The sequence below is a fragment of the Chanos chanos genome, chromosome 1 (assembly GCF_902362185.1).
Source record: "Chanos chanos chromosome 1, fChaCha1.1, whole genome shotgun sequence".
Taxonomy (NCBI): domain Eukaryota; kingdom Metazoa; phylum Chordata; class Actinopteri; order Gonorynchiformes; family Chanidae; genus Chanos; species Chanos chanos.
In genome coordinates, this window is record NC_044495.1 from 43,184,395 (window position 1) to 43,206,609 (window position 22,215).

The following is a 22,215-nucleotide window of genomic DNA, read 5'->3' on the forward strand; positions in this document are numbered from 1 at the left end:
GAGACAGAGACAGAGACAGAGAGGGATAGAGAGAGAGAGAGAGAGAGAGAGAGAGAGAGAGAGAGTTCATAATTTGTGTCTAAATTTCAGCTCTGCCAAGTGTCCATGAACTGAGTTGCTGCTCCCTGGTTGCCTTTTTCTTGTTCTGCCTGATTTGAATGAAGGCACTGATTGGCTCTCCTTGTTTGGGCGTGGTTAAAACAAGCAGAGAAAATGTGTAATACCTATCAATGAAGTATTAAAACATAATGTAATAAAGCCAGAAGCGGAATAATTACCCAGCAATGGACAAACATTTTGGCCAATTATATAGTAACTTAATTATAATTATTACATATAGACTATGACATTTTGGGCCTTTACACAGGTCTATTACGCTGTCAGTATGAAAGGACGTCAAAGTGAGAGCTTACATCAGCCGGACACGCTGTGCCACTCACACCTTCTCTCATCTCAGAAAGAACACGAAACAACACACACTTCATATCATCATATGACAGCACTTCCCTAGACACACAGCGTGTCCCTGAGATCAGTGAAGAGATCTGAAATGAAATGGTCCATCTTAAATACAAAGACTGATAGAGAAAGAGAGAGACAGAGAGAGAGAGCAAGAGAGAGCAAGAGAGAGAAAAAGAGAAAGGGAGAGGGAGGGCGAATTGCACACTTGACTAAGAAGCTTATAAGACTTGTTTGGTTAGAGCCTCACTAAAGCATGGAGACTTGAGAGTAGACATGCTGGATTCACTGGGCTTTGCTTTAGAGTAATGCCTGATCTATGGCCAATACCAGCCACAGCTCCGTTTCACTCAGAGCCCACGTGGCCAAGAGACGCTGGGGTAAAGTGATCCCAGTTCAGTTAACTGAAATCCACTCAGTGTCCACTCAGCAGATGAAGGAAAGGCTGTTGAAAACAAGCCCTGTTCTCAGGCCATAGATGGCCAGGGAGGGAGATTTGATAGTAAATGTCTCCTGACACATTGGTTCACCTGGTCTTAGCATCCTTTCAGTTATGCCTGTGTCATTTTCACATGACAGTGCTTCAGGGGTCTTATTTAAGGAAAGAGGTGATTTGAATTCAGAGTTTATAGAATAGCATGAATGTGGTCCATATATGAAGGGAGATTTATTTTAAAATTTTTTATTGTGTTTTGTGTCAGGTGATGCTTGTGTGAAGCTGTAAGTCTTGAGACTGTAAACTGGGCCGGACTGTAAAGTCACACTGTTGTCGTGTCTACGGCAGGTAAAACTAGACACCTGCACAGGAGCAAGGTCAGCACCCACAGAGGTGACCTGGACATGACATCCCTGAGAAAAGAATGGTTTAATTCCACGAATCTGTTAAGTCTGTGTGACTTTGATGGAGCAAAATGAAGCAACGCTAAAATGAGAAATCCACATGTTCATGGTCAGTGAGAAATCCACATGTTCATGGACAGTGAGAAATCCACATGTTCATGGTCAGTGAGACACTGAGGTAAAGAAGCAAAGTGTGTCTGGAGACAGACAAGAAACAATCTGAACCGTCCAGTTTCCACTTAAAGAACTAGCTGAACCATACCGTGAACATGTCAAAGGACCACATCAACCACATATTAAAGAAGACCACATCAACCACATATTAAAGAAAGAGTTCACTACCTCTCTACCAACAGACGAAAAGATATACACACTGGTTTTACAGTAGAGTACATACATACTGTACTGTAAAACCAGTGTCTATATTAGTTCTTGGATTTGGTGACAGTTGCTTAGATTTGACTTTCCTGATTCCTTTTTGTGATCAGTGTAAGGTGAACGAATAGTCAGATATGTCATTGTCTCCAAGTTAAGACACGCTGAAAAATTAACATCCTTGCCTTAGCAATTGTGATAATGATACGAAGGAAATGTTTTGATCTGCTGCCAGTTTTCATGCCCCACCATTCACCGGAACATCTCTGCCAACATCTGTCTTCATCACCGGTGGCTGGACTGGCTACAGATAACATAGTCCTGCTTAGCACAACCAATGGACACACTGTGCGATGTACAGAACAGTCAGTCATTGCCTATTAGTGTGGGTGCACAAGTGAAGGTGGCAAACAGCTGGCATCTAAAGAAGATAGATTCTCTCTGGTAGATTACAGAAGTTACTTTATTAGGCTGTTGTGCAGTCTCTCCTGCTTTATTGTCTACCCCCGTTCTTATTCGATGAGGGAACTCATTGAGAAACAAAAGGCAGTTCTGTCCCTTTGAAGAAGCATGGATAGCCTATTGTCTTAGCATCACCTCCATGGTGTGTTAAGTGGTGTGTCAGGCATACTTCTTTTGGAAGAGACCTTAACAGGCTTTGGGCTTTCAGTAAATATATAAAGTAATCATGACGTCAGAGTTTTCATGTTCTTCTTACCTTTTTTGGCAGAGCACTCTTGCCCTCACGTGCACGTGTCTTAAATTATATGATATTCGTTTTAGCGTTCTATCATGGTGACTTCTCCAGCTTGTAAAGTTTGTTGAAACTGTACTTAATAAATAATAAACTATTACAATGTTATAATAATTTGATGCATATCCATTTATTTAGGAGGCAGACATTTTTTTTTCGGTTTTACTCTCCGTCTATGTCACGGACTCTCTGAGAGCAGTACCCTGAAACACGAGCGCACCTCCCCAATTGGTAATGGGCATGAGCAGAGAGAGAGACAGAGTGAGAGAGAGAGAGAGAGAGAGAGAGTAAACTGAAGGGTTTACATAGCTGGTCTCTTTAATAAGGATCTTATTTCACAACTGACGATATTCCAATCAGCATCATAGCCACAATTTATCTGAGTCCGGCATATGTATTAGAGGTGTGTAAATTGTGTGAAAAATCATAAACTTTTTTGTGCGCCGATACGGAAGAAAACTGGGGACCAGAGACGAACCACGTGCAGCACATTTTGTTTTTCAAAGGGCGGAAAAATGAAGTAAGTTTATTATTTGATTGAAAAAAAAAAATCTACATTACCACTAGAATTGTGGTGTAGCCAAACGTTAAACTGGCGTAGATTTGTGAAAATACGTTGAGTTTACTTAGCTTCCATCAAACCAGACTTAAACATAGACGTGGCACATGAAGTTTCCCAATGACGTTTTGTTTTAGAGCTATGTTTAAGGCACTCATTTCCTTTGTGATCTTTAACGTTTTTTATTTTTAAATTGTAATAACACACAAAATGACCATGTTTATTAGCTGTCGTCCTGGAGACGTAATAGCTGCTGATGAAACGTTATAACTAAACATAGTTTAAATGATTGATGAAACTATGAAGGAAGCGAAGAAGCTAGGAAGCTAAGAACGAGTGGGTGTCGTGTGAAAAGAGCAGTTTGTAGTGAAAAGCGCGAACACATGGCGCTTCAGTAGACGCCCTTTTTAAAGAAACAAAAATATCTTATGTGGGTACATATGGGAATGTGTTTGTGTCTGGTCTGGGGAATTGATAAACGGATTAAGGTAGTAATTTGTAAACTATAGGAAAACCCGAACTCTTTGCCCTTTTGTGGTGATTTGAGGTCATTCGCCACTCGGCAACATTCTTGGGTCTTAAGTCAGTGGCTTTGGAAACTCTTTTAAAGTAATTCAATGACTTTTGCGGTCAGTCCACCTTTTGTTTTTTTGAATCTCCAAATGGTTCTTTATTTTCTTAGCGCATGTCGAAGCGTGAGACAAGCGAAACAATCCACACCATCCAAACATGGTTCATAGCACGTTTATTAACAGCTCGTGTTTTTTTCTACTCATGTTACAAACTGAAGGACACAGAAACGTAAACATTCTAATTCAGAAAGATGTGACCGTGATGTTGGTCAAATTTAAATGTAAAGCGATATTGTACACAACACTGATGCACAGGAAAAGACATGGGAACGCCGTTTCTTCCGTTCTTCACATATGCTCCCTCACAAACACACACACACACACACACATAGAGGCCTCAACAAGGCTCAAGGTGTTGACATTTGTTTGTTGGTGTTGGGACTGTTTTCTCTGTGTTGCGTGGCATGTGCGTAATGTGTTGGCAAGCTCCCACTACAGTGCTAATGTGGTCAGTTAGGTTGTCACACACACACACACACACACACACACACACACAGTCATATGAATTACAAAAGAAATCCTCTTCCATGACGCTCCATTGGGCGCAGAGGTATCTACTGGCCTGTGTGTAATCCCATTACACACACACACATACACACACATTCTGGCTGCGCAGGATTGAATGGACCTCCTGCTGACTCTCCCTCACTCACACCACAGACCTCCTCCACTCCACGTGCCACTTTACGCCCAAATAAGACGACCTTAGAACCCCTCTGTCTACTTTCTTTTTCTTTCTTCCTTTCTTGCTTCTTTTTAAAGTGCCTTTCTCCCAAACTCTTTTTCCTTTTCCTGTTTGACCCATGTTGTTGTCTCATCAGTGTGTGTTTGTGTGTTGTTGTCACATTGATGAGTGTTTGTATGTTGTCACATCTGTGTGTTGTTTTGTGGCTGTGACGCTGGTGTGTTTGTGTGTGTTTGTTTTGGATTTGTGTATACTCCAACTGACATGGTTGCACTGACCGTGCCTTCTGTTTTATTTATTTTTTTAAAAACAGGCACAAACTGAGGTGACCTAGGATACACACGCACGCACACACACACACACACACACACACACAGAGTGCCCTGGACACTGGGGGAAATGCAGGGAAACCTGACTAGTTTTATGTCCAGTCAGACAATTCTTCCCGCCATTATGAGTTTGCAGACAGGGAAAAAACGGCCTATTCTCTCTGACAGGAAAACTATCATTAGGGCTTTCTCTGTAAACCCTGCTCCTCCTCCTGGAGTAATGATTAACCCACAGCTGGCAAAAAAAGTCTCTTTTCCCTCCCGCATTTGCAGGCAGCAGGAAGTGTCCAAGCTGCTGGCTCTAGCATTAGTCATTAATACAAACTGTTATCTCTCCACCCCCCCCCCCCCCACCCCCCCCCCCCCCCCCCCCCCCCCCCTCTCTTTTTCTTTCTGTTTCTCTCTCTCTCTCTGACAGGGGCATGGTTCCCTCTCTCTCCCAGGCCTATGCCCGGCGCTGGTGGATGGCGTGTACAGCAGTGCTGGAGAACCTGTGGTGTTCTGCTGTTCTACTGGGCTGGGCTTCTCTCCTCATAATGCTTAAAACCGAGGGCCTTTACTCTCACCTGTGCACAGGTACGTCTCCACAGTAACGCCACGCAGTCACTGATTTCTACACGAATGAGTGCACATGAGACAGGCCAATTAAGAGAGTAAGCAACCAGAGACACCCAAACAATGAGAGCCTATCAGTGCCTCCTTTCAAATCAAGCACACCATAACAGGCAACCAGGAGAGACATGGGCAGCGAAACATGATCTGATGCCTGAAATATTAACTCTGTCTCCTCTGTTTTTCCATACCTTCCTCTCTTTCTGTCTCTCTCTCTCTCACTCTGTCTCTCTCTCTCTGGTGTAGAAAATGGGACAGATGTTGTGAACTCCATGGGGAATAAGAGTAAGTCTAACTTCATGGGGGAGTGGCCCGTGTGTGTGGACCAGGATGAGATGCTGAATCTGGGCTTTACCATCGGCTCCTTCCTGCTCAGTGCTGCTACTCTGCCACTGGGCATCCTTATGGACCGATACGGACCCAGACCACTACGCCTAACTGGGAGGTACACACACACACACACACACGCACAGACATACATGCAGACATACACACAAACTCACACACACACAAACATGCACACAGACATGCACTCATAAGCCGTTTTCACATATGCACTATAACCGCAGAATCAGGTTCGCATTATGTCTGAAGTTGCCCTTTCACACATGCAGCACACAGCAGCAGATAGTCCGAGTCAGACGCTTTTACACATACTCGACATACTCCGTTTTCCTTAGGAGGGGAGTGGCGCCTGGGTAGAGCGTGCAGGAGGCAGGACATGACGCAAAAAGTACTCTTTGAAAATTGCAGTTTTTTGTTTTCAACAAATCGAAAAAGGCGGACGAGGCTACCGACTTTTCTCTGATGATTTCGGCGTCGGCCCTTACCGACACAAGTTCCCGAATCTCATCGTCTCTCCAGTTAGACATTTTGGTTGGCGTCATCATGTAAATGACCCTGCTTCTTCATGTTTGTATTCTTCCGGTTTTGCACCAGTCGCATGTTAGAAATGGCATCAACATGGCCGCTTGCTCGCTTTGCATACTCTGGAGTATAAACTGCTCTATTCACACATGGACCCAAACGAAGAGAAAAGGAAGTTTGTACTGGGGGCTGATAGAATAAAATCCGTTTAGAATCCGAGTTGACTGTTTCAGACATTTCTGTTCACACATACAGCCTCTCTGGTTAGAGTCTAGATTATTTTAGGGTTGCAGTGCATGTGTGAAAGGGGCTATAGAGTTAATCTCTTTCATACTGTTTACATACACCCATTCATCCTTTCTCTCTCAAACACACATGCGGTTTCTCTGACATACTTTAGAGCCTGTTATTAGCAGTTTGTGTGTGTGTTAACCAGGAATGACTGCATTCTGCAGTGTGTGAATAGGGTGGAGTGTGTGTTCATTTCTGATAAGGGCTCCTCCCTTCCCTCAATACCACTGACATTGACTCTGTAAGCACCACACACATACACTCACACATCTGTAACATAGGAAATTAAAAAAAAAAAAGATAACTCTCTCTCACACACACACACACACACACCTTTATGGTAAAGCTACACTGCAGGTTATTACATGTTGTCACATTCTTGTTTCCTCCCTCCCACTGACTGACAAGAGTGAAACTGCAACCAAACAAGTCTAATAAACTCCTTAATTATGTACACAATTCTCTCTTTCTCTCTCTCTCTCAAACAAGTCTAATAAACTCCTTAGTTATGTACACAATTCTCTCTTTCTCTCTCTCTCCCTCTCTCTCTTGTTCTCTCAGTGCGTGTTTTGCTCTGTCATGTGCGATGATGTCCATCTCGGCGTATAATCCAGCAGGTGAGCACTGTCCCTGTAAACATAAACATAAACACACTGCACATACAGACACCACCGCATGCCGTGTCGAAAATATTGCAGAAGTGTCCACTTTTGGCTCAGGTTTCTAGAACATGGCGTTCGCACAAATTAGTTGTCGGCGGGGTGCTTCGCTCGCAGGGTTGAGTAGTCCTGTGGTACAATTGGCATGTTGGCATGTTTCACTTCCTGTTTAGCAGTGTGTACTCATGTTCTCACCATGTCTCAGCCCACCACCTGTGCGTGTGTGTGATTTCAGTTTTTTCAACAGTAAGAGTTCAGTTATAAAGATTAAGCTCAAATCAGTCCCACACACTGCAGTGTTGTCTTTCATTCCTTCTCTGTTCTGGTGTTTAGTTCAGAAATGCATGCTCCCGCCCTCTCGCTTTTACTGAAGTTGTTGGTTTTAATTCAGTCACTGTGGATCTCCTGGCTAAATCACCTAGACATGGCTTTCCGACCTCAAAACCAAAACCAACCAAAGAAGTGGCACATGCTCATGAGAAATTTAACTTTGTCAAGGAATTTGCATGGAAACGTGAACTGAATCGTTTGCATAGCAGCCTTGAAATGTAGCAGTATGTAAATATCTAAATCGTGTCTGCAATGAACTGGTGACCTGTCCAGGGTGTTTCCTCACCTTTCCCCCAATGAGGACTGGGATAGGCTCCAGCAACCCTGCGACCCTAATTAGGATAAGCGGCTTAGAAAATTAATGAATGAATATGTGTGTGTATGTGTGTGTGTGCGCGTGCGCGTATGTGTGTGTGTGGGTTTGTATAGCATTTATGGAGTGTTTTATGTGGTGTATGATAAGGCAGAGAGAGGAACCTCATCATTGGAGTCCGGTCCACACATCAGCCCTCTTCAGCTCTCTTCAGTCATACAGTCAATTCAGTTTCACACTCAGTCTGGAATCACTTGTTGCCTTCCAGGCTTGTGGAAACTCAGGACATTAACTGCCAGTTTCATTAATTGCCACTGCAGTGAATTAGACCTGTAACGCAGGACCAGAGAGAGAGTTTACCTTTCTCTAATTCCCACAGAGACAAACAACACAAAAAACAGCTTGTTTTTTTATACCTGCTATTGATACAGTGTTTTGTATTGAATGTTTACACCTGGTGTTAAGCAAGAGAGTTAAATGTGGACCAGTGGTGACATTGATTTTTCCCCTTACGTAAATACACAGTGAAGATAATAAATGTGAGAGGAACAGGAAAGGGAGAAACCCTGAGAGAGAGAATCTCTTCACAAAGTCACAGAGAGAAAGAGAATCTTAAAGAAAGAGACCGAGTGAGAGTCACAGAGAGAAAGAGAGTCACAGAGAGAAAGAGAATCTCAGAGAAAGAGACAGGGTGAGAGTCACAGAGAGAAAGAGAGTCACAGAGAGAAAGAGAATCTCAGAGAAAGAGACAGGGGAGAGTCACAGAGAGAAAGAGAGTCACGGGGAAGGTGGCAGGGTGAGAGACGCAGAAACAAAGAGGGTGACAGAGAATAGGACAGGATGAGACTCACAGATAAAGTCACTTAGAGATTCAAAGAGAGAAACTCACAAAGAGAGAGAGAGAGGGAGGGAGTCACAGAGAAATAGGGACTCAGAGAGAGGACAGATGTGACACATGTGCATTAGAGCCAGAAAGAGCAGAAAGTAAGAGCCATGAGAAAGAGTGAACATTCCAGAGAAAGAGAGAGATCCCAGTCTGAGAGAAACGATGAGATGTCAGTTGAAGAGAAAGAGAGAGATCCCAGTCTGAGAGAAACGATGAGATGTCAGTTGAAGAGAAAGGAGAAATGGCACTTCTGTGCTTAAATAATCTGACTGAGGAGTTTGGAGGAAAACACAGTGTAGCCAGTTTACTAGACTGTGTCCCCTTGCCCGGGTCATGTGGCCTGTTTCATTCTTAATTGACATGTGTGCTGCTGTACAGTGTGTTACATAAGTAACGTGAGTAACATTCAGACAATGTGACGTGTATTCTTCATGTATTGCTCATCAGACCAAAGGTTTGTAATGTCATAATAAACCTCTTTACTGACAGGAGGTTGTGTGGAACCTCTCTGACTCTTCTTCTCCTTCATTTTTTCCTCCAGTTCTGTCTGCACTCATCTTTCTCGCTCTGTCACTCAATGGCTTTGGAGGAATCTGTCTGACCTTCACATCATTAACGGTAAGATGTTCAGAGGAAAACAGAGAGATGGACAGAGGGCAGAGAAAGGGGGCTATAAACACAGAGAGATGGACAGAGGGCAGAGAAAGGGGGCTATAAACACAGAGAGATGGACAGAGGGCAGAGAAAGGGGGCTATAAACACAGAGAGATGGGAGAGAGAGAAAGAGTGACAGGCTATAAACTCAGAGCAGACACGTCACGTTTGTTCTCTGTTCGTTATTTGCAGCTCAACACGTGGATTTCTTGTGACAGGTGTGGGACTCTGATGCAGTGTGTGTGTGTGTGTGTGTGTGTGTGTGTGTGTGTGTGTCTGTGCGTGTTTGTGTTTGTGTGTGTGTGAGACCTGCATGGGAAATGTCCTTTCATGAGTCTCTACCAATCACAGTCCCAAATAACTGACACACCTCCCCCTCTATCCTGCACAGTCACCTCTGCTCTACACACACAAGGACACACACACTTTATACACTCAGTACTCTCACACGTACATGCTAAATAAAGATATTGCACACACACACACACACACACTGTTTCAGTCTGTTCTGAAGGCAGCCTTTACGGTGTGTGTCAGGATTGAAGACTGAGCAAACATATACATGTGTGTGCGTGCGTGTGTGTGTGTGTGTGTGTGTGTTTATATTGTACTGTAAGCACACTATTGCATTAGGATACCTTGTCAAGCTGGGGTCAAAATCGTCGTCCTCACTGGGAAAAAAATGCAGAGATGTTTTTTTTTTATTGTTGTTATTGGTAAAACCTAAGTGTCAAAGTGTTTAGCTGGGGTCAGGGTTCGGGTTGGTTTATTATTCTTCACTTTTATTATGATGGAAGTCAATGTATGTGTGAGTGTGTATATGTGTGCGTATGTGTGTGCCTCCCGGTTAGGCACAGTGGTCTGTATTGGTCCATAAGGATGCCCAGTGGGAGTGTGTGTTTCTTTGATGTGTTTCTTTGGCAGGCTTGTCTGTGATCGGACAGTCTGATCTAGTCTGATAGAGAGGTTCCCTCCCAGAGCATTTAACACTAAGTCCAGAATTACCAGAATCCACCATCCTGCATCCTTACAGCAAAAACAAACACTTGGAAGAACAAACAAGCAAACAAGCAAAACATGCAAATCTTAAAATCAAAATACTAGTAGTTTCCAGTGCACCTATGCAGTGCTCTCTATATTTTCATATAGAGAAGAAATTTGATAACTAGTGTAATTTGAATATGTGAAAACAACAAACAAAACAAAAATACAGAGAAACTGCAGTTTTGGACAGCAGTGTTCCCTGTAACATTGGGCATGTGCTTGTGTTCTCTCTCTCTCTTCATTCCTCTATGTCATATGAAGTGAGGAAAGGCTGATTCTGAAAACAGCACCCTGTCTCCTCAGTCCAGCTGGCTTTATTGACATTGCTGTAATATGCACAACATTGCCAAAGCAGATCATTTCTGTGATAACACACGTTAATGGTAAACTAATGGTAACAGCGTATAAGGAAGCAGGGAAAGTGACAAGGAAAACAATAAAAAGCGATGAGAGAGAACTAACAACAACAACAATAATAATAATAATAAAAATAAAAATGAATAATAAAATGATTATTATTGTTACTACAACAACAACAAACAATAAGAACAACAACAATAATAACCTATTATAACAATAATAAGGATGATAGGGTGAGAGAGACAGGGAACTCCCTGGCTGTTCCTCAGGTTGTGACAAGTTGTTACCTCCCTCTCTCTCTCCCACTCTCCCTCCCTCCATCCCTCCCCCCTCCCTCCCTCCCAGTGGGAGGGAAGCTTTTCTGTACTGCTATAGGAGAGGAACTCAGCCAGAATTCTTCCTGTTTTTGAAAATATTCCTGTCAAAATTGTTTGTATTTTTCACATTCATTCAGGAGATGCAGCTGTGTCTCCACTGTTCCCTGATCAGAGTGCGAATACAGCCTGTGTTCTCTGTGCGGTCAGGTTTGCCTGTGTTCTCTGTGCGGTCAGGTTTGCCTGTGTTCTCTGTGCAGTCAGGTTTGCCTTTGTCTGCCCAGTTCAGGCTGTGCTCACTCGGTCTGTACTTCATCGGTGTTCTACTCAGTTTTGAATCAGTCACCATGGTAAGGTAGATTACGACTGTGTACTGTCTGTTTAGGGTCAGGTAGGTTTCCAGTTTGTTTCAGGATTGAGATGGTTTTGTACAATAATCAACATGTTCTTTTTCTTAAGTGAACATTTGTTTTGCACACACACACACACACACACACACACACACACACACACACACATCAGGCATTCTGCTGGCCTTTTAGACATTGACATGTGATAACCTCATATGCTCTGTTGACACAGTGATCAGAGGAAAACAAAAAGACTTCTGTCTGCAGCACTCACAGCACACGGACAGTGTCACTCTGTTATTGTTTTCAGTTTTACGTCATAAGGTAATGGCTCCCTGACACGCACCCCCCTCTCTGTCTCACACACACACACATGCACACACACACACACACTCTAGTTTCAAGTTTCAAGTTTATTTAGAGCCCAATATCACTGTTTACAGTCTCAAAGGGCTTTACAGGCCATAGCAATCAAAATCAAAACAGGACGGCACCCCCTGACTTAATCCTCATGGCGGGCAAGAAAAAACTCCCAAAAAACTCTCTCTTTCTCTCTTTCTCTCTCTCACACACACACACACACACACACACACACCTCTCACTCTGTCTCACACACACACACCTCTCTTTCTCTCACTCACACATATGGCACACATGCTTGTTAGATGTAACCAAAGATTAATAACCTATCCCTAATTGTAAATGTAATCAACCATTTATTTTGTAAACATGCACTCACTGTTAAAACAGAATTATAGCTTTTTGTGGGGCTATATCTCCATCTATGTGTGTGTGTGTGTGTCTTTCTCTCTCTCTCTCTCTCTCTCTCTCTCTCTCTCACACACACACACTTTTACGTGCTTATTTGAGATTTTGATGGGCAGGAGTGTAAAAGGGTTGAAAGGACACTAGTTCTGTTTGATTTCTTATTAAATCTGTCATTTTGGACTGCACGTAGCAAATGACTATTAACATTTGACACTAGTTACAAAACTAATACTCACACTCACTCTCACTCTCTCACACATGCACATGCATACATCTACATGTATACACACACAGAAATGTAACATTCCTGCTCCATCACACAGGATGCATACACACACACACACACTCACACACACATTGTCACAGTTTACCGTGACAGGCAGAACATACGGATGAGTTTTACAGGCACATGTGTACACACACACACACACACTGTCTGTATACACTGTAGTCTGGCTTCATAGTCCTGTGAATTTCTCGTGCTCTGTTTTTTAGAGAGAGAGAAAGAGAGAGTGTGTGTGTGTGTGTGTGTGTGTGTGTGTTGGGGAGCGAGTGTGTGTTTTCTGCTTTCAGTGAAATGTCTAAGTTAGCAAAAACAAACAAACACACACACACACGCACACACATACACATGTTTATGTTTGCACGGGCTTCATTCCTGACACACTGTCCAGACACACAGAACAGACTGAATCATTGTGAATATGTGTGTGTGTGTGTGTGTGCGTGTGTGGCTGGATGAGTTTGTGTGTGTGTGTGTGTGTGTGCGCGTGAGCAGTAAATGCAAGAGAGAATTTACTATTCTGAGAAACACTGCAGTTCTTCCTCCTGTTTTGATCTGCTCTGATCTGAGCACAAGCATTAGGAACCCAATTCATGCCCCCTGCTCTAAGTTTACCACCTTGTTGTTGTTGGACATGACCTTCTGTGACCTTCCCACCCTCGTGCTACAGTGGAAAAGACAAATAGTGTCAGCACACGGCACGGCATGTGGGCTACCACCCACTCTATCTCTCTCTCTCTCTCTCTCTCTCTATTTCTGATGCAGCAGAAGCCATTAAGGAAAAGACTTCACCGTCTGAAACATCACCAGCAGCGAAGGGAAGGGCTGTGACGTTGTATAAAATGAACCAGATTAAGAAGCTGAATAAGAATCTCTGGAAAAAATTCTGTAAATACAAACATGACAAAACATCAGAGGTTATTTGTGAAACAGCAGAGACTAAACGTTACTTAGTTGAATGGTTTTATGTAAAAAAAACTGCTGTGTTTTTATGGTTGAAACTGTTTTAAAAGGGCAACATTTTTGTGGAAGATTTTGGGCACATCTGGTCAAAGTGTATGTTTCAGAAAATATCAACAGGGGCTGACTGTACCTCTGTGTGCTCAAGTATGTGAAACATGACATTGTCAGTTTAGTTTAATGCTTAAGGAGGTTTTTATTAGCATGTTTTAAAGTTTGGGTGTTTTGTTTCAGCAGTTGCAACAGGGTTAGCCTTTGAAAAACACTTGACCTTCTGGAAATAGGAGAAGACAAAAAAAATCTTCTAAACGATTACTAACAGTTTCACCAGTCAAAAACAAGACACGCAAGCCACTGGCCAAGGCAATGGCAAGATCTGGAAAAATCTCAGACCTGTAGACGTGTGTGAAAGCTGGTCTGAAGGAAACGTGACACATTGGTTGCTGTAACCCAGGTTACTGTAATCCAGATTACTGTAACTCAGGTCACTGTAATCCAGATTAATGTAACTCAGGTCACTGTAATCCAGATTACTGTAACTCAGGTTACTGTAAGGGCCTGTGTTACACTGTACCCAGGGCTGGGGTCCCAGGTTCAGACGCCCGTGTTATGACTGCCCTGTGCCACTCAACACACACTGCCTGTGACATCACTCTACAGTGGCCCCTGCTGTCAGTGACCTGTCTGACCAGCTGAAGGAGACAGTGAACACACGTGAACAAAGTGAGTGTGCGAGGAGGACGGTTTCAGTAGGCATTAGGATATATGTAGTCTGAGATGTGCAGATTTCTATCCTGTAGCTGCAGGACTGTTATGTATTGATGTTTGAGGTCTGCGGTTAAGGTAACGGCAGTGAGTGTGAAAATCTGCTTGGGCTGAAACTCTCACACAGGCCAGTTCTCACACTGGCTCAACACCGCCCCCTGACAGTCATGTCACGTTACTGTATGTTTATTAATTCACATCCAACATTCTCATTCTTCTCTCTCTCTGTCTCTGTCTCTCTCTCTCTCTGTTTTTATTCTCTTTCTAGCTGCCGAACATGTTTGGGAGTCTGAGTTCCACCATCATGTCTTTGATGATTGGCTCGTATGCCTCCTCCGCCGTTACTTTCCCAGGAGTTAAGGTACCTGCTACAGGAACACAGCAAATTCCTTTAGTTTTGAAATCTGACGTTTCAAACAGGATGAATCAGGACTGGATAAAATGTGTGTTTGTGTGTGTGTGTGTGTGTGCGTGTCTGGTCCCAGTTGATTTATGATGCGGGAGTTTCATTTAACGTCATCATGTGGGTGTGGACTGCCCTGGCGTGTCTTGTCTTCATAAACTGTTTCCTGAACTGGCCCGCAGAGGCTTTCCCTACGCCTGAGGAGATGGAGCAGATGTGAGTTCAGCCCTCCCACAGTACACACTGCTGAGCCATCTCTGCCATGGACATGCTTTAAAACTAAGATCCACTCTCTCTGTCTTTGTCTGACTCTCTCTCTCTCTATCTCTCCCTCCCTCCCTCTCTCTCTCGCTGTGTCTCTCTCTCTCTCTATCTCTCCCTCCCTCCCTCTCTCTCTCGCTGTGTCTCTCTCTCTCTATCTCTGTCACAGGAGAAAGCAACGATCTGAAAAAGCTCCTGAGAATGGAAAATTAAGCACCACTGACGGAGAGCAGTTAAGTCTGTCCCCTGTAGAGCACCGTCACTCAACAGAAAAACTGCCCAGTGAAGTACCAAGTGAGTGTGTCACACACATGCATGGGTGCACACACACACACACACACACACACACACACACACAAGCATAGACTCAAAGACACATATTCTTTAGTGTAGTCGTAATTTACAGACATTGAAGTTCGGTCTGATGCTGACATGTTTTTGACATGTTTTTTCTCTGTTTCAGGCTCTGTGCCTTTCCGTCGCTCTGTTTTTTCGCCCATTTTCCTGTGGAGTCTGGTTACCATGGGAATCACTCAACTGCGAATCATCTTCTTCATGGGAGCCATGAACAAGATGGTGGAATTCTTCATCACCCATGGCGAGAAAGAGAACTGTAAGTACACACACACACACATACACACACAGAGAGAGGGAGGGAGAAATGTGTGTCTGGGATGCATGTAGAACAGCATGTTGACGTGTTTCTCTGTGTTTGTAGTGTCTGAGAAGGTGGCTGAAAAGGCTGAGGAGACAGGTGAGAAAGTGATTGCGTTTATCCACTGCCTGCACTCTCTGTCAGTACAATATCCTGTCTGGGCAAAGCCACAAAGAATTTTCAAATGATATAAACTCCATTTTATTACACTCTGTGTGCGCGCGCGTGTGTGTGTGTGTGTGTTTGATTTGTACAGTGAGTTTCTACTCTGGGATCTTTGGTGTGCTGCAGCTGCTGTGTTTGGCGACCTGTCCTCTGATTGGTTACATTATGGACTGGAAGATGAAGGAATGTGAGACGGATGGGAAGGGTGTGACAGATGGACAGAAAAGGTGTGTGTGTGTTGTGTGTGTGAGTGTGCATTGTGTGTGTGTGTGTGTGTGTGTGTGTGTGTGTGAGGGAGAGAGAGAGACACAGAGAGAGAGAGCAAGGGACATATCTCTTTATTTTTTTCTTAAGACGTTTTCTACATATGTGAAGTCTGTTTGTAATGTGATTAATTTGGATTAAAATCACTCATCCATCATAATATAGCATGTTGAATTTTGGGCAGACATTGGGATTGACACTGGGATAAATGTATTGAGATAAATGAAAGGACAGAGCCAGTGATGAGAGATTAAATTGAATATTCTAATGGTTCTTCTTTTAGTGGTCCAAAGCGTGACAGAAAGATCCAGAAATTAACCAATGCCATGAGAGCCTTCACCTTCACCAACATGTTACTGATCATGTTCGGCGTACTGTCCCTCATCAACAGCCTGCCACTTCAGGTAAAATGCAAACACATATACAGTTTCAGACACACACACTCAGCATTAACACAGGTGACTTCACAACACCTGTATTATGCCATAGTTTCAGTAACTCTCTCTCTCCTTAGATTCTGACATTTATCCTGCACACTATGGTTCGCGGTTTTATTCACTCCTGCTGTGGAGGACTGTACGCTGCTGTGTGAGTATTTACCCTTAAACACACACACATACGCACACACACATGCATTGGTACATACACACACAATAAACACACACGCACATTCACCAACACTGTTGCAGGCTTACACAGCTGGCAAACCACCTCTTCCCTCTGGTTTGGCTTGAACCCAAAACGATTCCAAAACGGTGAAGTTGTGTTATGTTTTGAGACAAGCTCTATCTCGTGTTATTTATTCTGCCCCTTTCTCTACCAGATTTTGGCTACTGTACATTTGCAGAATCCTGTGTCGAACTGATGCTGTGTAGCTGACAGCAGGCTGACAGTCTAATCCTTCCCCAAATGACCTATTGTCCAATTATAGTTTAGCTGAACTCAGTTTGGCTTACAGACTCCCCACATTTTGACAGGACAAACGGGACAGTGTCACGTGATTTTTTTTACCAACACTAAATGAAAACTCTAGTGATAACCAAATGTGTATCTGTTTAATGTGATGGGCATTTCTCAAAGGTACAACACGGCTTTTCATGAAACTACCCAATTCCGTTTGGATTTTTAACGTTCAAAAGACGACTCGACTTCGCAACTGTAAGTCAGTGCAGGCGGAGCATCCTCTGACGGGACAGCTACTGCTCTGTCATGCTTCAGGGTGCACAAGGGCAATGGAAACGTGTTTGATGGATGGAAACAAAAATGTGAAAAAAAATAATAAAACAATAAAAATTTTTAAAAATGCTTTAACCATGTCAAAAAATATGGACAATTATGAAATAATTGTTACAGGCCTAACTGTAGGTCAGTGTTTTTTAGTCAGTGCTGTAGGTCAGTGCTGTTTAGTCAATGTGCTGTTTTGTGCAGGACATGTTTCCATAACAGTATAGATGTTAACCCTCTTCCACAAAAACACATTCCTTTGCGTGAACAGATGAACAGGCTTCCAAAGTTTTCTGCCACCAAACTGAGCGGGCATAACCTGGCCCTGGTCTTTCCGTCATACCCATTTCATTGCATTTATTCATTTAGCACAAGATGCTTTTATCCAAAGTGATGTCTAAGACAGGCAGAACACAGAACAGGCATATAGACATTATGGAACTGTTTGTGACGTAAAACAGGCAGAACACAGAACAGGCATATAGACATTATGCAACTGTTTGTGGCACAAGTGCTACTGCCAAGTTCAGTATTAGACCAGATACAAATATAAGAGTGCTGAAGAACATGCATTGTCTTGCATGACGAGACCTTGAGTGGTGTGTGTTTGTGGAGTCAGAGTAGTGTGTATGCAGTGAGTCAGATACAGACTAATAAAGTGTGTGTTATTTCTCCTCTCCCCTGAACAGGATCACTGAGTTTAACTGCAGAGGTTATTGTGTAGAACAAGTGGATTTTCCACTCCTCCAAACACCATTATAAATATTAACAGCAACCCAACAAAAACTCAATAACAATCCAAGTCTGACCTTCAATAATAATAATAACAATAGCAATAATAACAATAATAATAATAACGCCCCCTCTCTCCTTTCTCTATCTGTGTCAGGTACCCATCTAAACACTTTGGGACTCTCACTGGTCTCCAGTCTATGATCAGTGCCATGGTGGCATTGCTCCAGCAGCCGCTCTTCATCGCCATGTTGGGACCGCTCAAAGGCGACGCCCACTGGGTGAGTCCTATAGGTCCTACAGGGTTTTCCCCAGCCCAGCTTAGGCTGGAGATATACTTGCTTTTAACTACGCGCTCACGTGTGCGTGATGGCTGCCTCGTGTATCCTGTGTCCATTAACGCTCCACGTCCGCAAGACGCACTGCGCACATGAACGAGGCAGTGTAGGGATGGGACGTGACAGGGCCAGCAAGCATGTCAGCAGTGACAAAAAATGGCAGACAGTTTCGAAGACAAGCTGTGCCCTCTAGTGGAATCCTTTAGTAACACGCGTAGTACATAGTCAAGTATATGAACAATTCCGTTCACAGCACAGCCGGTTGTCTACGCAAACACGTGGTTAAAAAGCAACTGTATCTCTGGCCTTTGGGTGGTGTTTACAGTTTAACACAATGGCTCTTTACTCTGCAGTGCTAATCACAGCTCCTCTCTCCACCCACCAATCAGATCAATGTAGGCCTGCTGATTGCCTCATTGGCCGGTTTCCTGTTGCCAGGATACCTGTACTACCACCGCAGACACCTGAAAAAGGAGAAGGTGGAGAGAGAGAAGGTGGACACACGGTCCGCCCCGGAGAAACAGGCTCTCAACCCCCATGAAGCAAACGGCATTGGTCACCACAGCAACGGCCATCTCCCCCAGGAGGCGTAACCGTCAACACCAGCAAATAGTCTGGGTCGTACTATTTTTCATGTGCCTTTTTTTTTTTTTTTTTTTTTTTTTTTACAGTGAAACAACAAAATCAGCATGAGTCACGTTTTAAGAGCTTTTTTCTCAGCTCACGTATTTCATAAATCCATTTGAAAGAGAACTTAAGGTCGAAACTAAGATTCTCTCTGCTTTTCTCTCGACATACAGATATGTGGTCTGACTTTGTCAGGTTGACTAAGGTTTGACAACAGTTTATGACAGAAGCTGTAAAAAGAGAAAAATAAGAAACTGCTGTTAGATGATGTGGAGTAGTAAATTTCTGGTTCCATCCTGAGAATTTCACTCAGAGACTGTGACAAATAGCTCTCAAAGAGTAAACACAAGATTGCCAACACCCCCCCTCCCCTCCATTTAGCTAAAGAGTACCTCATTGAGCTAAAGAGCGTCTGGAATCTCCCCTGTGTGACTGTTCCCACACAGACTGTGGTCAAAATGAGTGAATTTGACACAAGAGTCTGGCCCTGCCCATCATATGGAGAGAGAAAAGCAGACACGTCTGAGAAATGAAGAGGTACCTAAGGAAATGACAGATGGTTGATTGGGTGGTAGTTATGTGAAAGTGTGAAAAATGGTTGATTGGCTAGTAGTTACGTGGAAGATGTAGGTCAAAGTGTTTGTTTGTTTATGCTGTTTCTCCCAAGCCATTGTAATGTCAGACCTGGATCTAGAATATGGAATGACTTGAATACTGTTTTTTTAGGTAGATTTAGTGTGTGTGTGTGCGTGCGTGTGTGTGTGGGTGTGTAAGATGTTGAGATTGGAGAATAGTAGTTCCTGTCAATGCTGCATTGTGATGTCAGGTTTTTAAATTGTATTTATTTAGGATTTTTGTTTTTGTCTGGGGGAATAGAACTTTTAGGGTGAAAACTTGGGATTGTTCTTCATTCATTCATTCATTCACACACAACCATGATGTTGCTTCGTTTTCCATGATCTACCTCAACTGCTCTCTATCTGTCCAGAGCAGGCAGTGAGTCAATGCATTTGTCTGTGAGGTCAAGAGTGTATGTGTGTGTGTCAGAGAAAGAGCCTGTTCTCATGGCTGTGTATGTGTGTGTGGCAGAGAGAGAGAGAGAGACAGTGATTTCCAGGTAGTCTATCTGTTGAGGTGTCCTGATAGATTAACTGAGGTATATCGTAATGGAATAAGAAGAGAGGAAAATGACCACCATTTCAAGGTTAAACCAAAGTTCAGTGTTACATGTGAACATGTGTCATGTAAAACCAAAGTTCAGTGTTACATGTGAACATGTCACGTAACCGTTACCACACTAAAGCCGCATTTGTCCAGAGAGTAATCAGCAGTTACCAATGAAAATGATCAAACATTTCTCTGTGTGTTTTCATCTAAACACACAGGTGTACTCTTACAGCCCAAAGCTATTCTGATCCAACCTGATGACTGAGCAGTGTCACTCTTGCTGATACACGACGTCTTGGCACTAATTCATGCGTTACATTTGAAAATCGACCTTATCTTGTGTTCTGAGGAGCCATAGATACTGATCCAGAGTCAGTGTCGTAGAAGCTGGACTGATACACTGTCACATACTGGAGCCAAACTGTATGGAAAAGCTCTTTTATCTATGACCTAATATGTAGTGATGATTTTTTTTAACTTTTTACCTGCATTAGCTGTTGAAATACTTGTTCTGTATGACTTTAAATGTAAACGTATCATTTTTATGGGCTATATATTGCAGGTAAAGTGTTATATCTTTCATGTTTTTGAGTGAATGTGTTTTAAACGGGGTTGTCTATGAATTATGCAATGTACGCTTTCTTCTGTACAGCACTTCTCCTTTTCTTATAGGCAAACTTTTAAACCTTCTTTTTGCTTTATTTTCTGCTCCTTTTCACATAGTGCCTTGTGTCCGTAGGTAAAACAAGAACACTGAATGTACCAAACAGATACTAGAGAAGGTATTCTGTATTAACTGAAGCCATTGACATGCCACCATGAGGAGGCAATGAAAAGCCATAAAGGAAGAGAAAGCAGGCAGAAATGTGAGGGGAAAGGGGAAGTTTTTCATGAACATGTAGACAGGCATCACAGCTTTAAGATACCCCAAAAAATAAAATTCAAAATAAAAGATGTGCATGTAACAAGACAGTGTCATTGTCTCTCGGTTTTGCCTTGACTGCTAATATGTTGTGAAAATGCAGTAACCACATTCTGCAGCTAATCACAGTGGTCCCTGAGGGACTGGCAACAACCAATCAGCTGTTGAGTAAAAGCTTGAGACAGAACCCGGCAGGAGTTTGAGCACCTGATACAGACACGTGTCTTTATGACTTTATGCTGTCTGTGTGATATCATGACATCGTTTCATTCTCTGTGACCTTACGCCTGTACACTGTCAAACCGTGTCTTTTTTAAAACGACTATGTCAATTTGGAGTATTGCAGAACTTAAAAGACACTGTTTCAAGATCAAGTCAAGCACTGACAGTTTACCTGGAAAACCCAAATTCAGGCAGCCCGTTTCATTACCATGACTACAAGCACAAGATTGGTGATTTCTGTCCTGGTCTTATAGGATTCTGTATCCTCAGCATTTTCACTTCAGCACAACACCAGTCTTCCACCAATTTACCCATTACCAAGAGATCCATTCAGTGAGTACTGCAGAGTTTGGTTTAATTGAAAACACAAGGCAGGGAGGTGTGTGGGAATAGATGGGGAAACACCACCCTCTACTGGTATATGTAGCATAATGGCATAGAAGCATGGCGTCTATTTTACAGATTTCTATTAGACACTACACAGTGTATTTTGACTAATCTGCAGATGATGTAAATATTTTAAGTTGTTCAATATTTATCCCAAGGGACAAAACAAAGTTTTACATATAGTATAGTAAGACAGGTATACGCAAATCATATTTTAGACTCAAAACCAGAGTGTGTCTGCAGACACATTTTTAGATTCCACGACAATAGGATTTTAAAAATCAAGTATCCATCTGTTTTGTGCCCCTGCAACATCAGATTATTCAGCAAAACATGCCGTAATACATACTCACGGTAAAGAGAACAGTAACCTCCATTTCTTTTACTGTAAAACAGATAAATAAACAGGACTCAGAACATCTCAGCCTGTGGCCTGTAGAGACAGTTGGCACCTCATCCAGCTGGGCCGGGGAAAAAGCTACCCCACCCCAAAACTAACTGACCTTATTTGAGCACGAGCCTTCATCTGCCCCAGATTAGACACGCGTGTGCTGTCACTGGGGCATGTTAAGCTTCAGTTCTCTCTTTAAAAGCTGTGACATTTACTCTGCCTCACTGAACTACGATCAGTTCACCATCACAGGCTCTGAACAACAGCTGAGAATGACATCAAACACAAACGGTATCTTTGGATTTTGGGGGCCTTTTCCAGACCTGCCAATGATTCAAATCAAACTCCATACTTTCCATATGTTCCAC

At 42.9% G+C, this 22,215-nt stretch overlaps 1 protein-coding gene across 1 annotated transcript; it reads left to right on the forward strand.

Moving 5' to 3' along the window:
* Positions 1 to 2,711: 2,711 nt before the first annotated feature.
* slc43a1a (solute carrier family 43 member 1a) lies at positions 2,712 to 20,895 on the forward strand. The gene is made up of 15 exons (XM_030780881.1): positions 2,712 to 2,948; positions 5,052 to 5,209; positions 5,492 to 5,690; positions 6,965 to 7,020; positions 9,133 to 9,209; positions 14,358 to 14,450; positions 14,575 to 14,708; positions 14,923 to 15,047; positions 15,217 to 15,366; positions 15,472 to 15,507; positions 15,665 to 15,800; positions 16,121 to 16,241; positions 16,352 to 16,425; positions 17,951 to 18,074; positions 18,521 to 20,895. Exons 1-15 carry the CDS (start codon positions 2,944 to 2,946, stop codon positions 18,722 to 18,724), a joined length of 1,692 nt encoding a protein of 563 aa, XP_030636741.1. The 5' UTR covers positions 2,712 to 2,943; the 3' UTR covers positions 18,725 to 20,895.
* Positions 20,896 to 22,215: the final 1,320 nt, after the last annotated feature.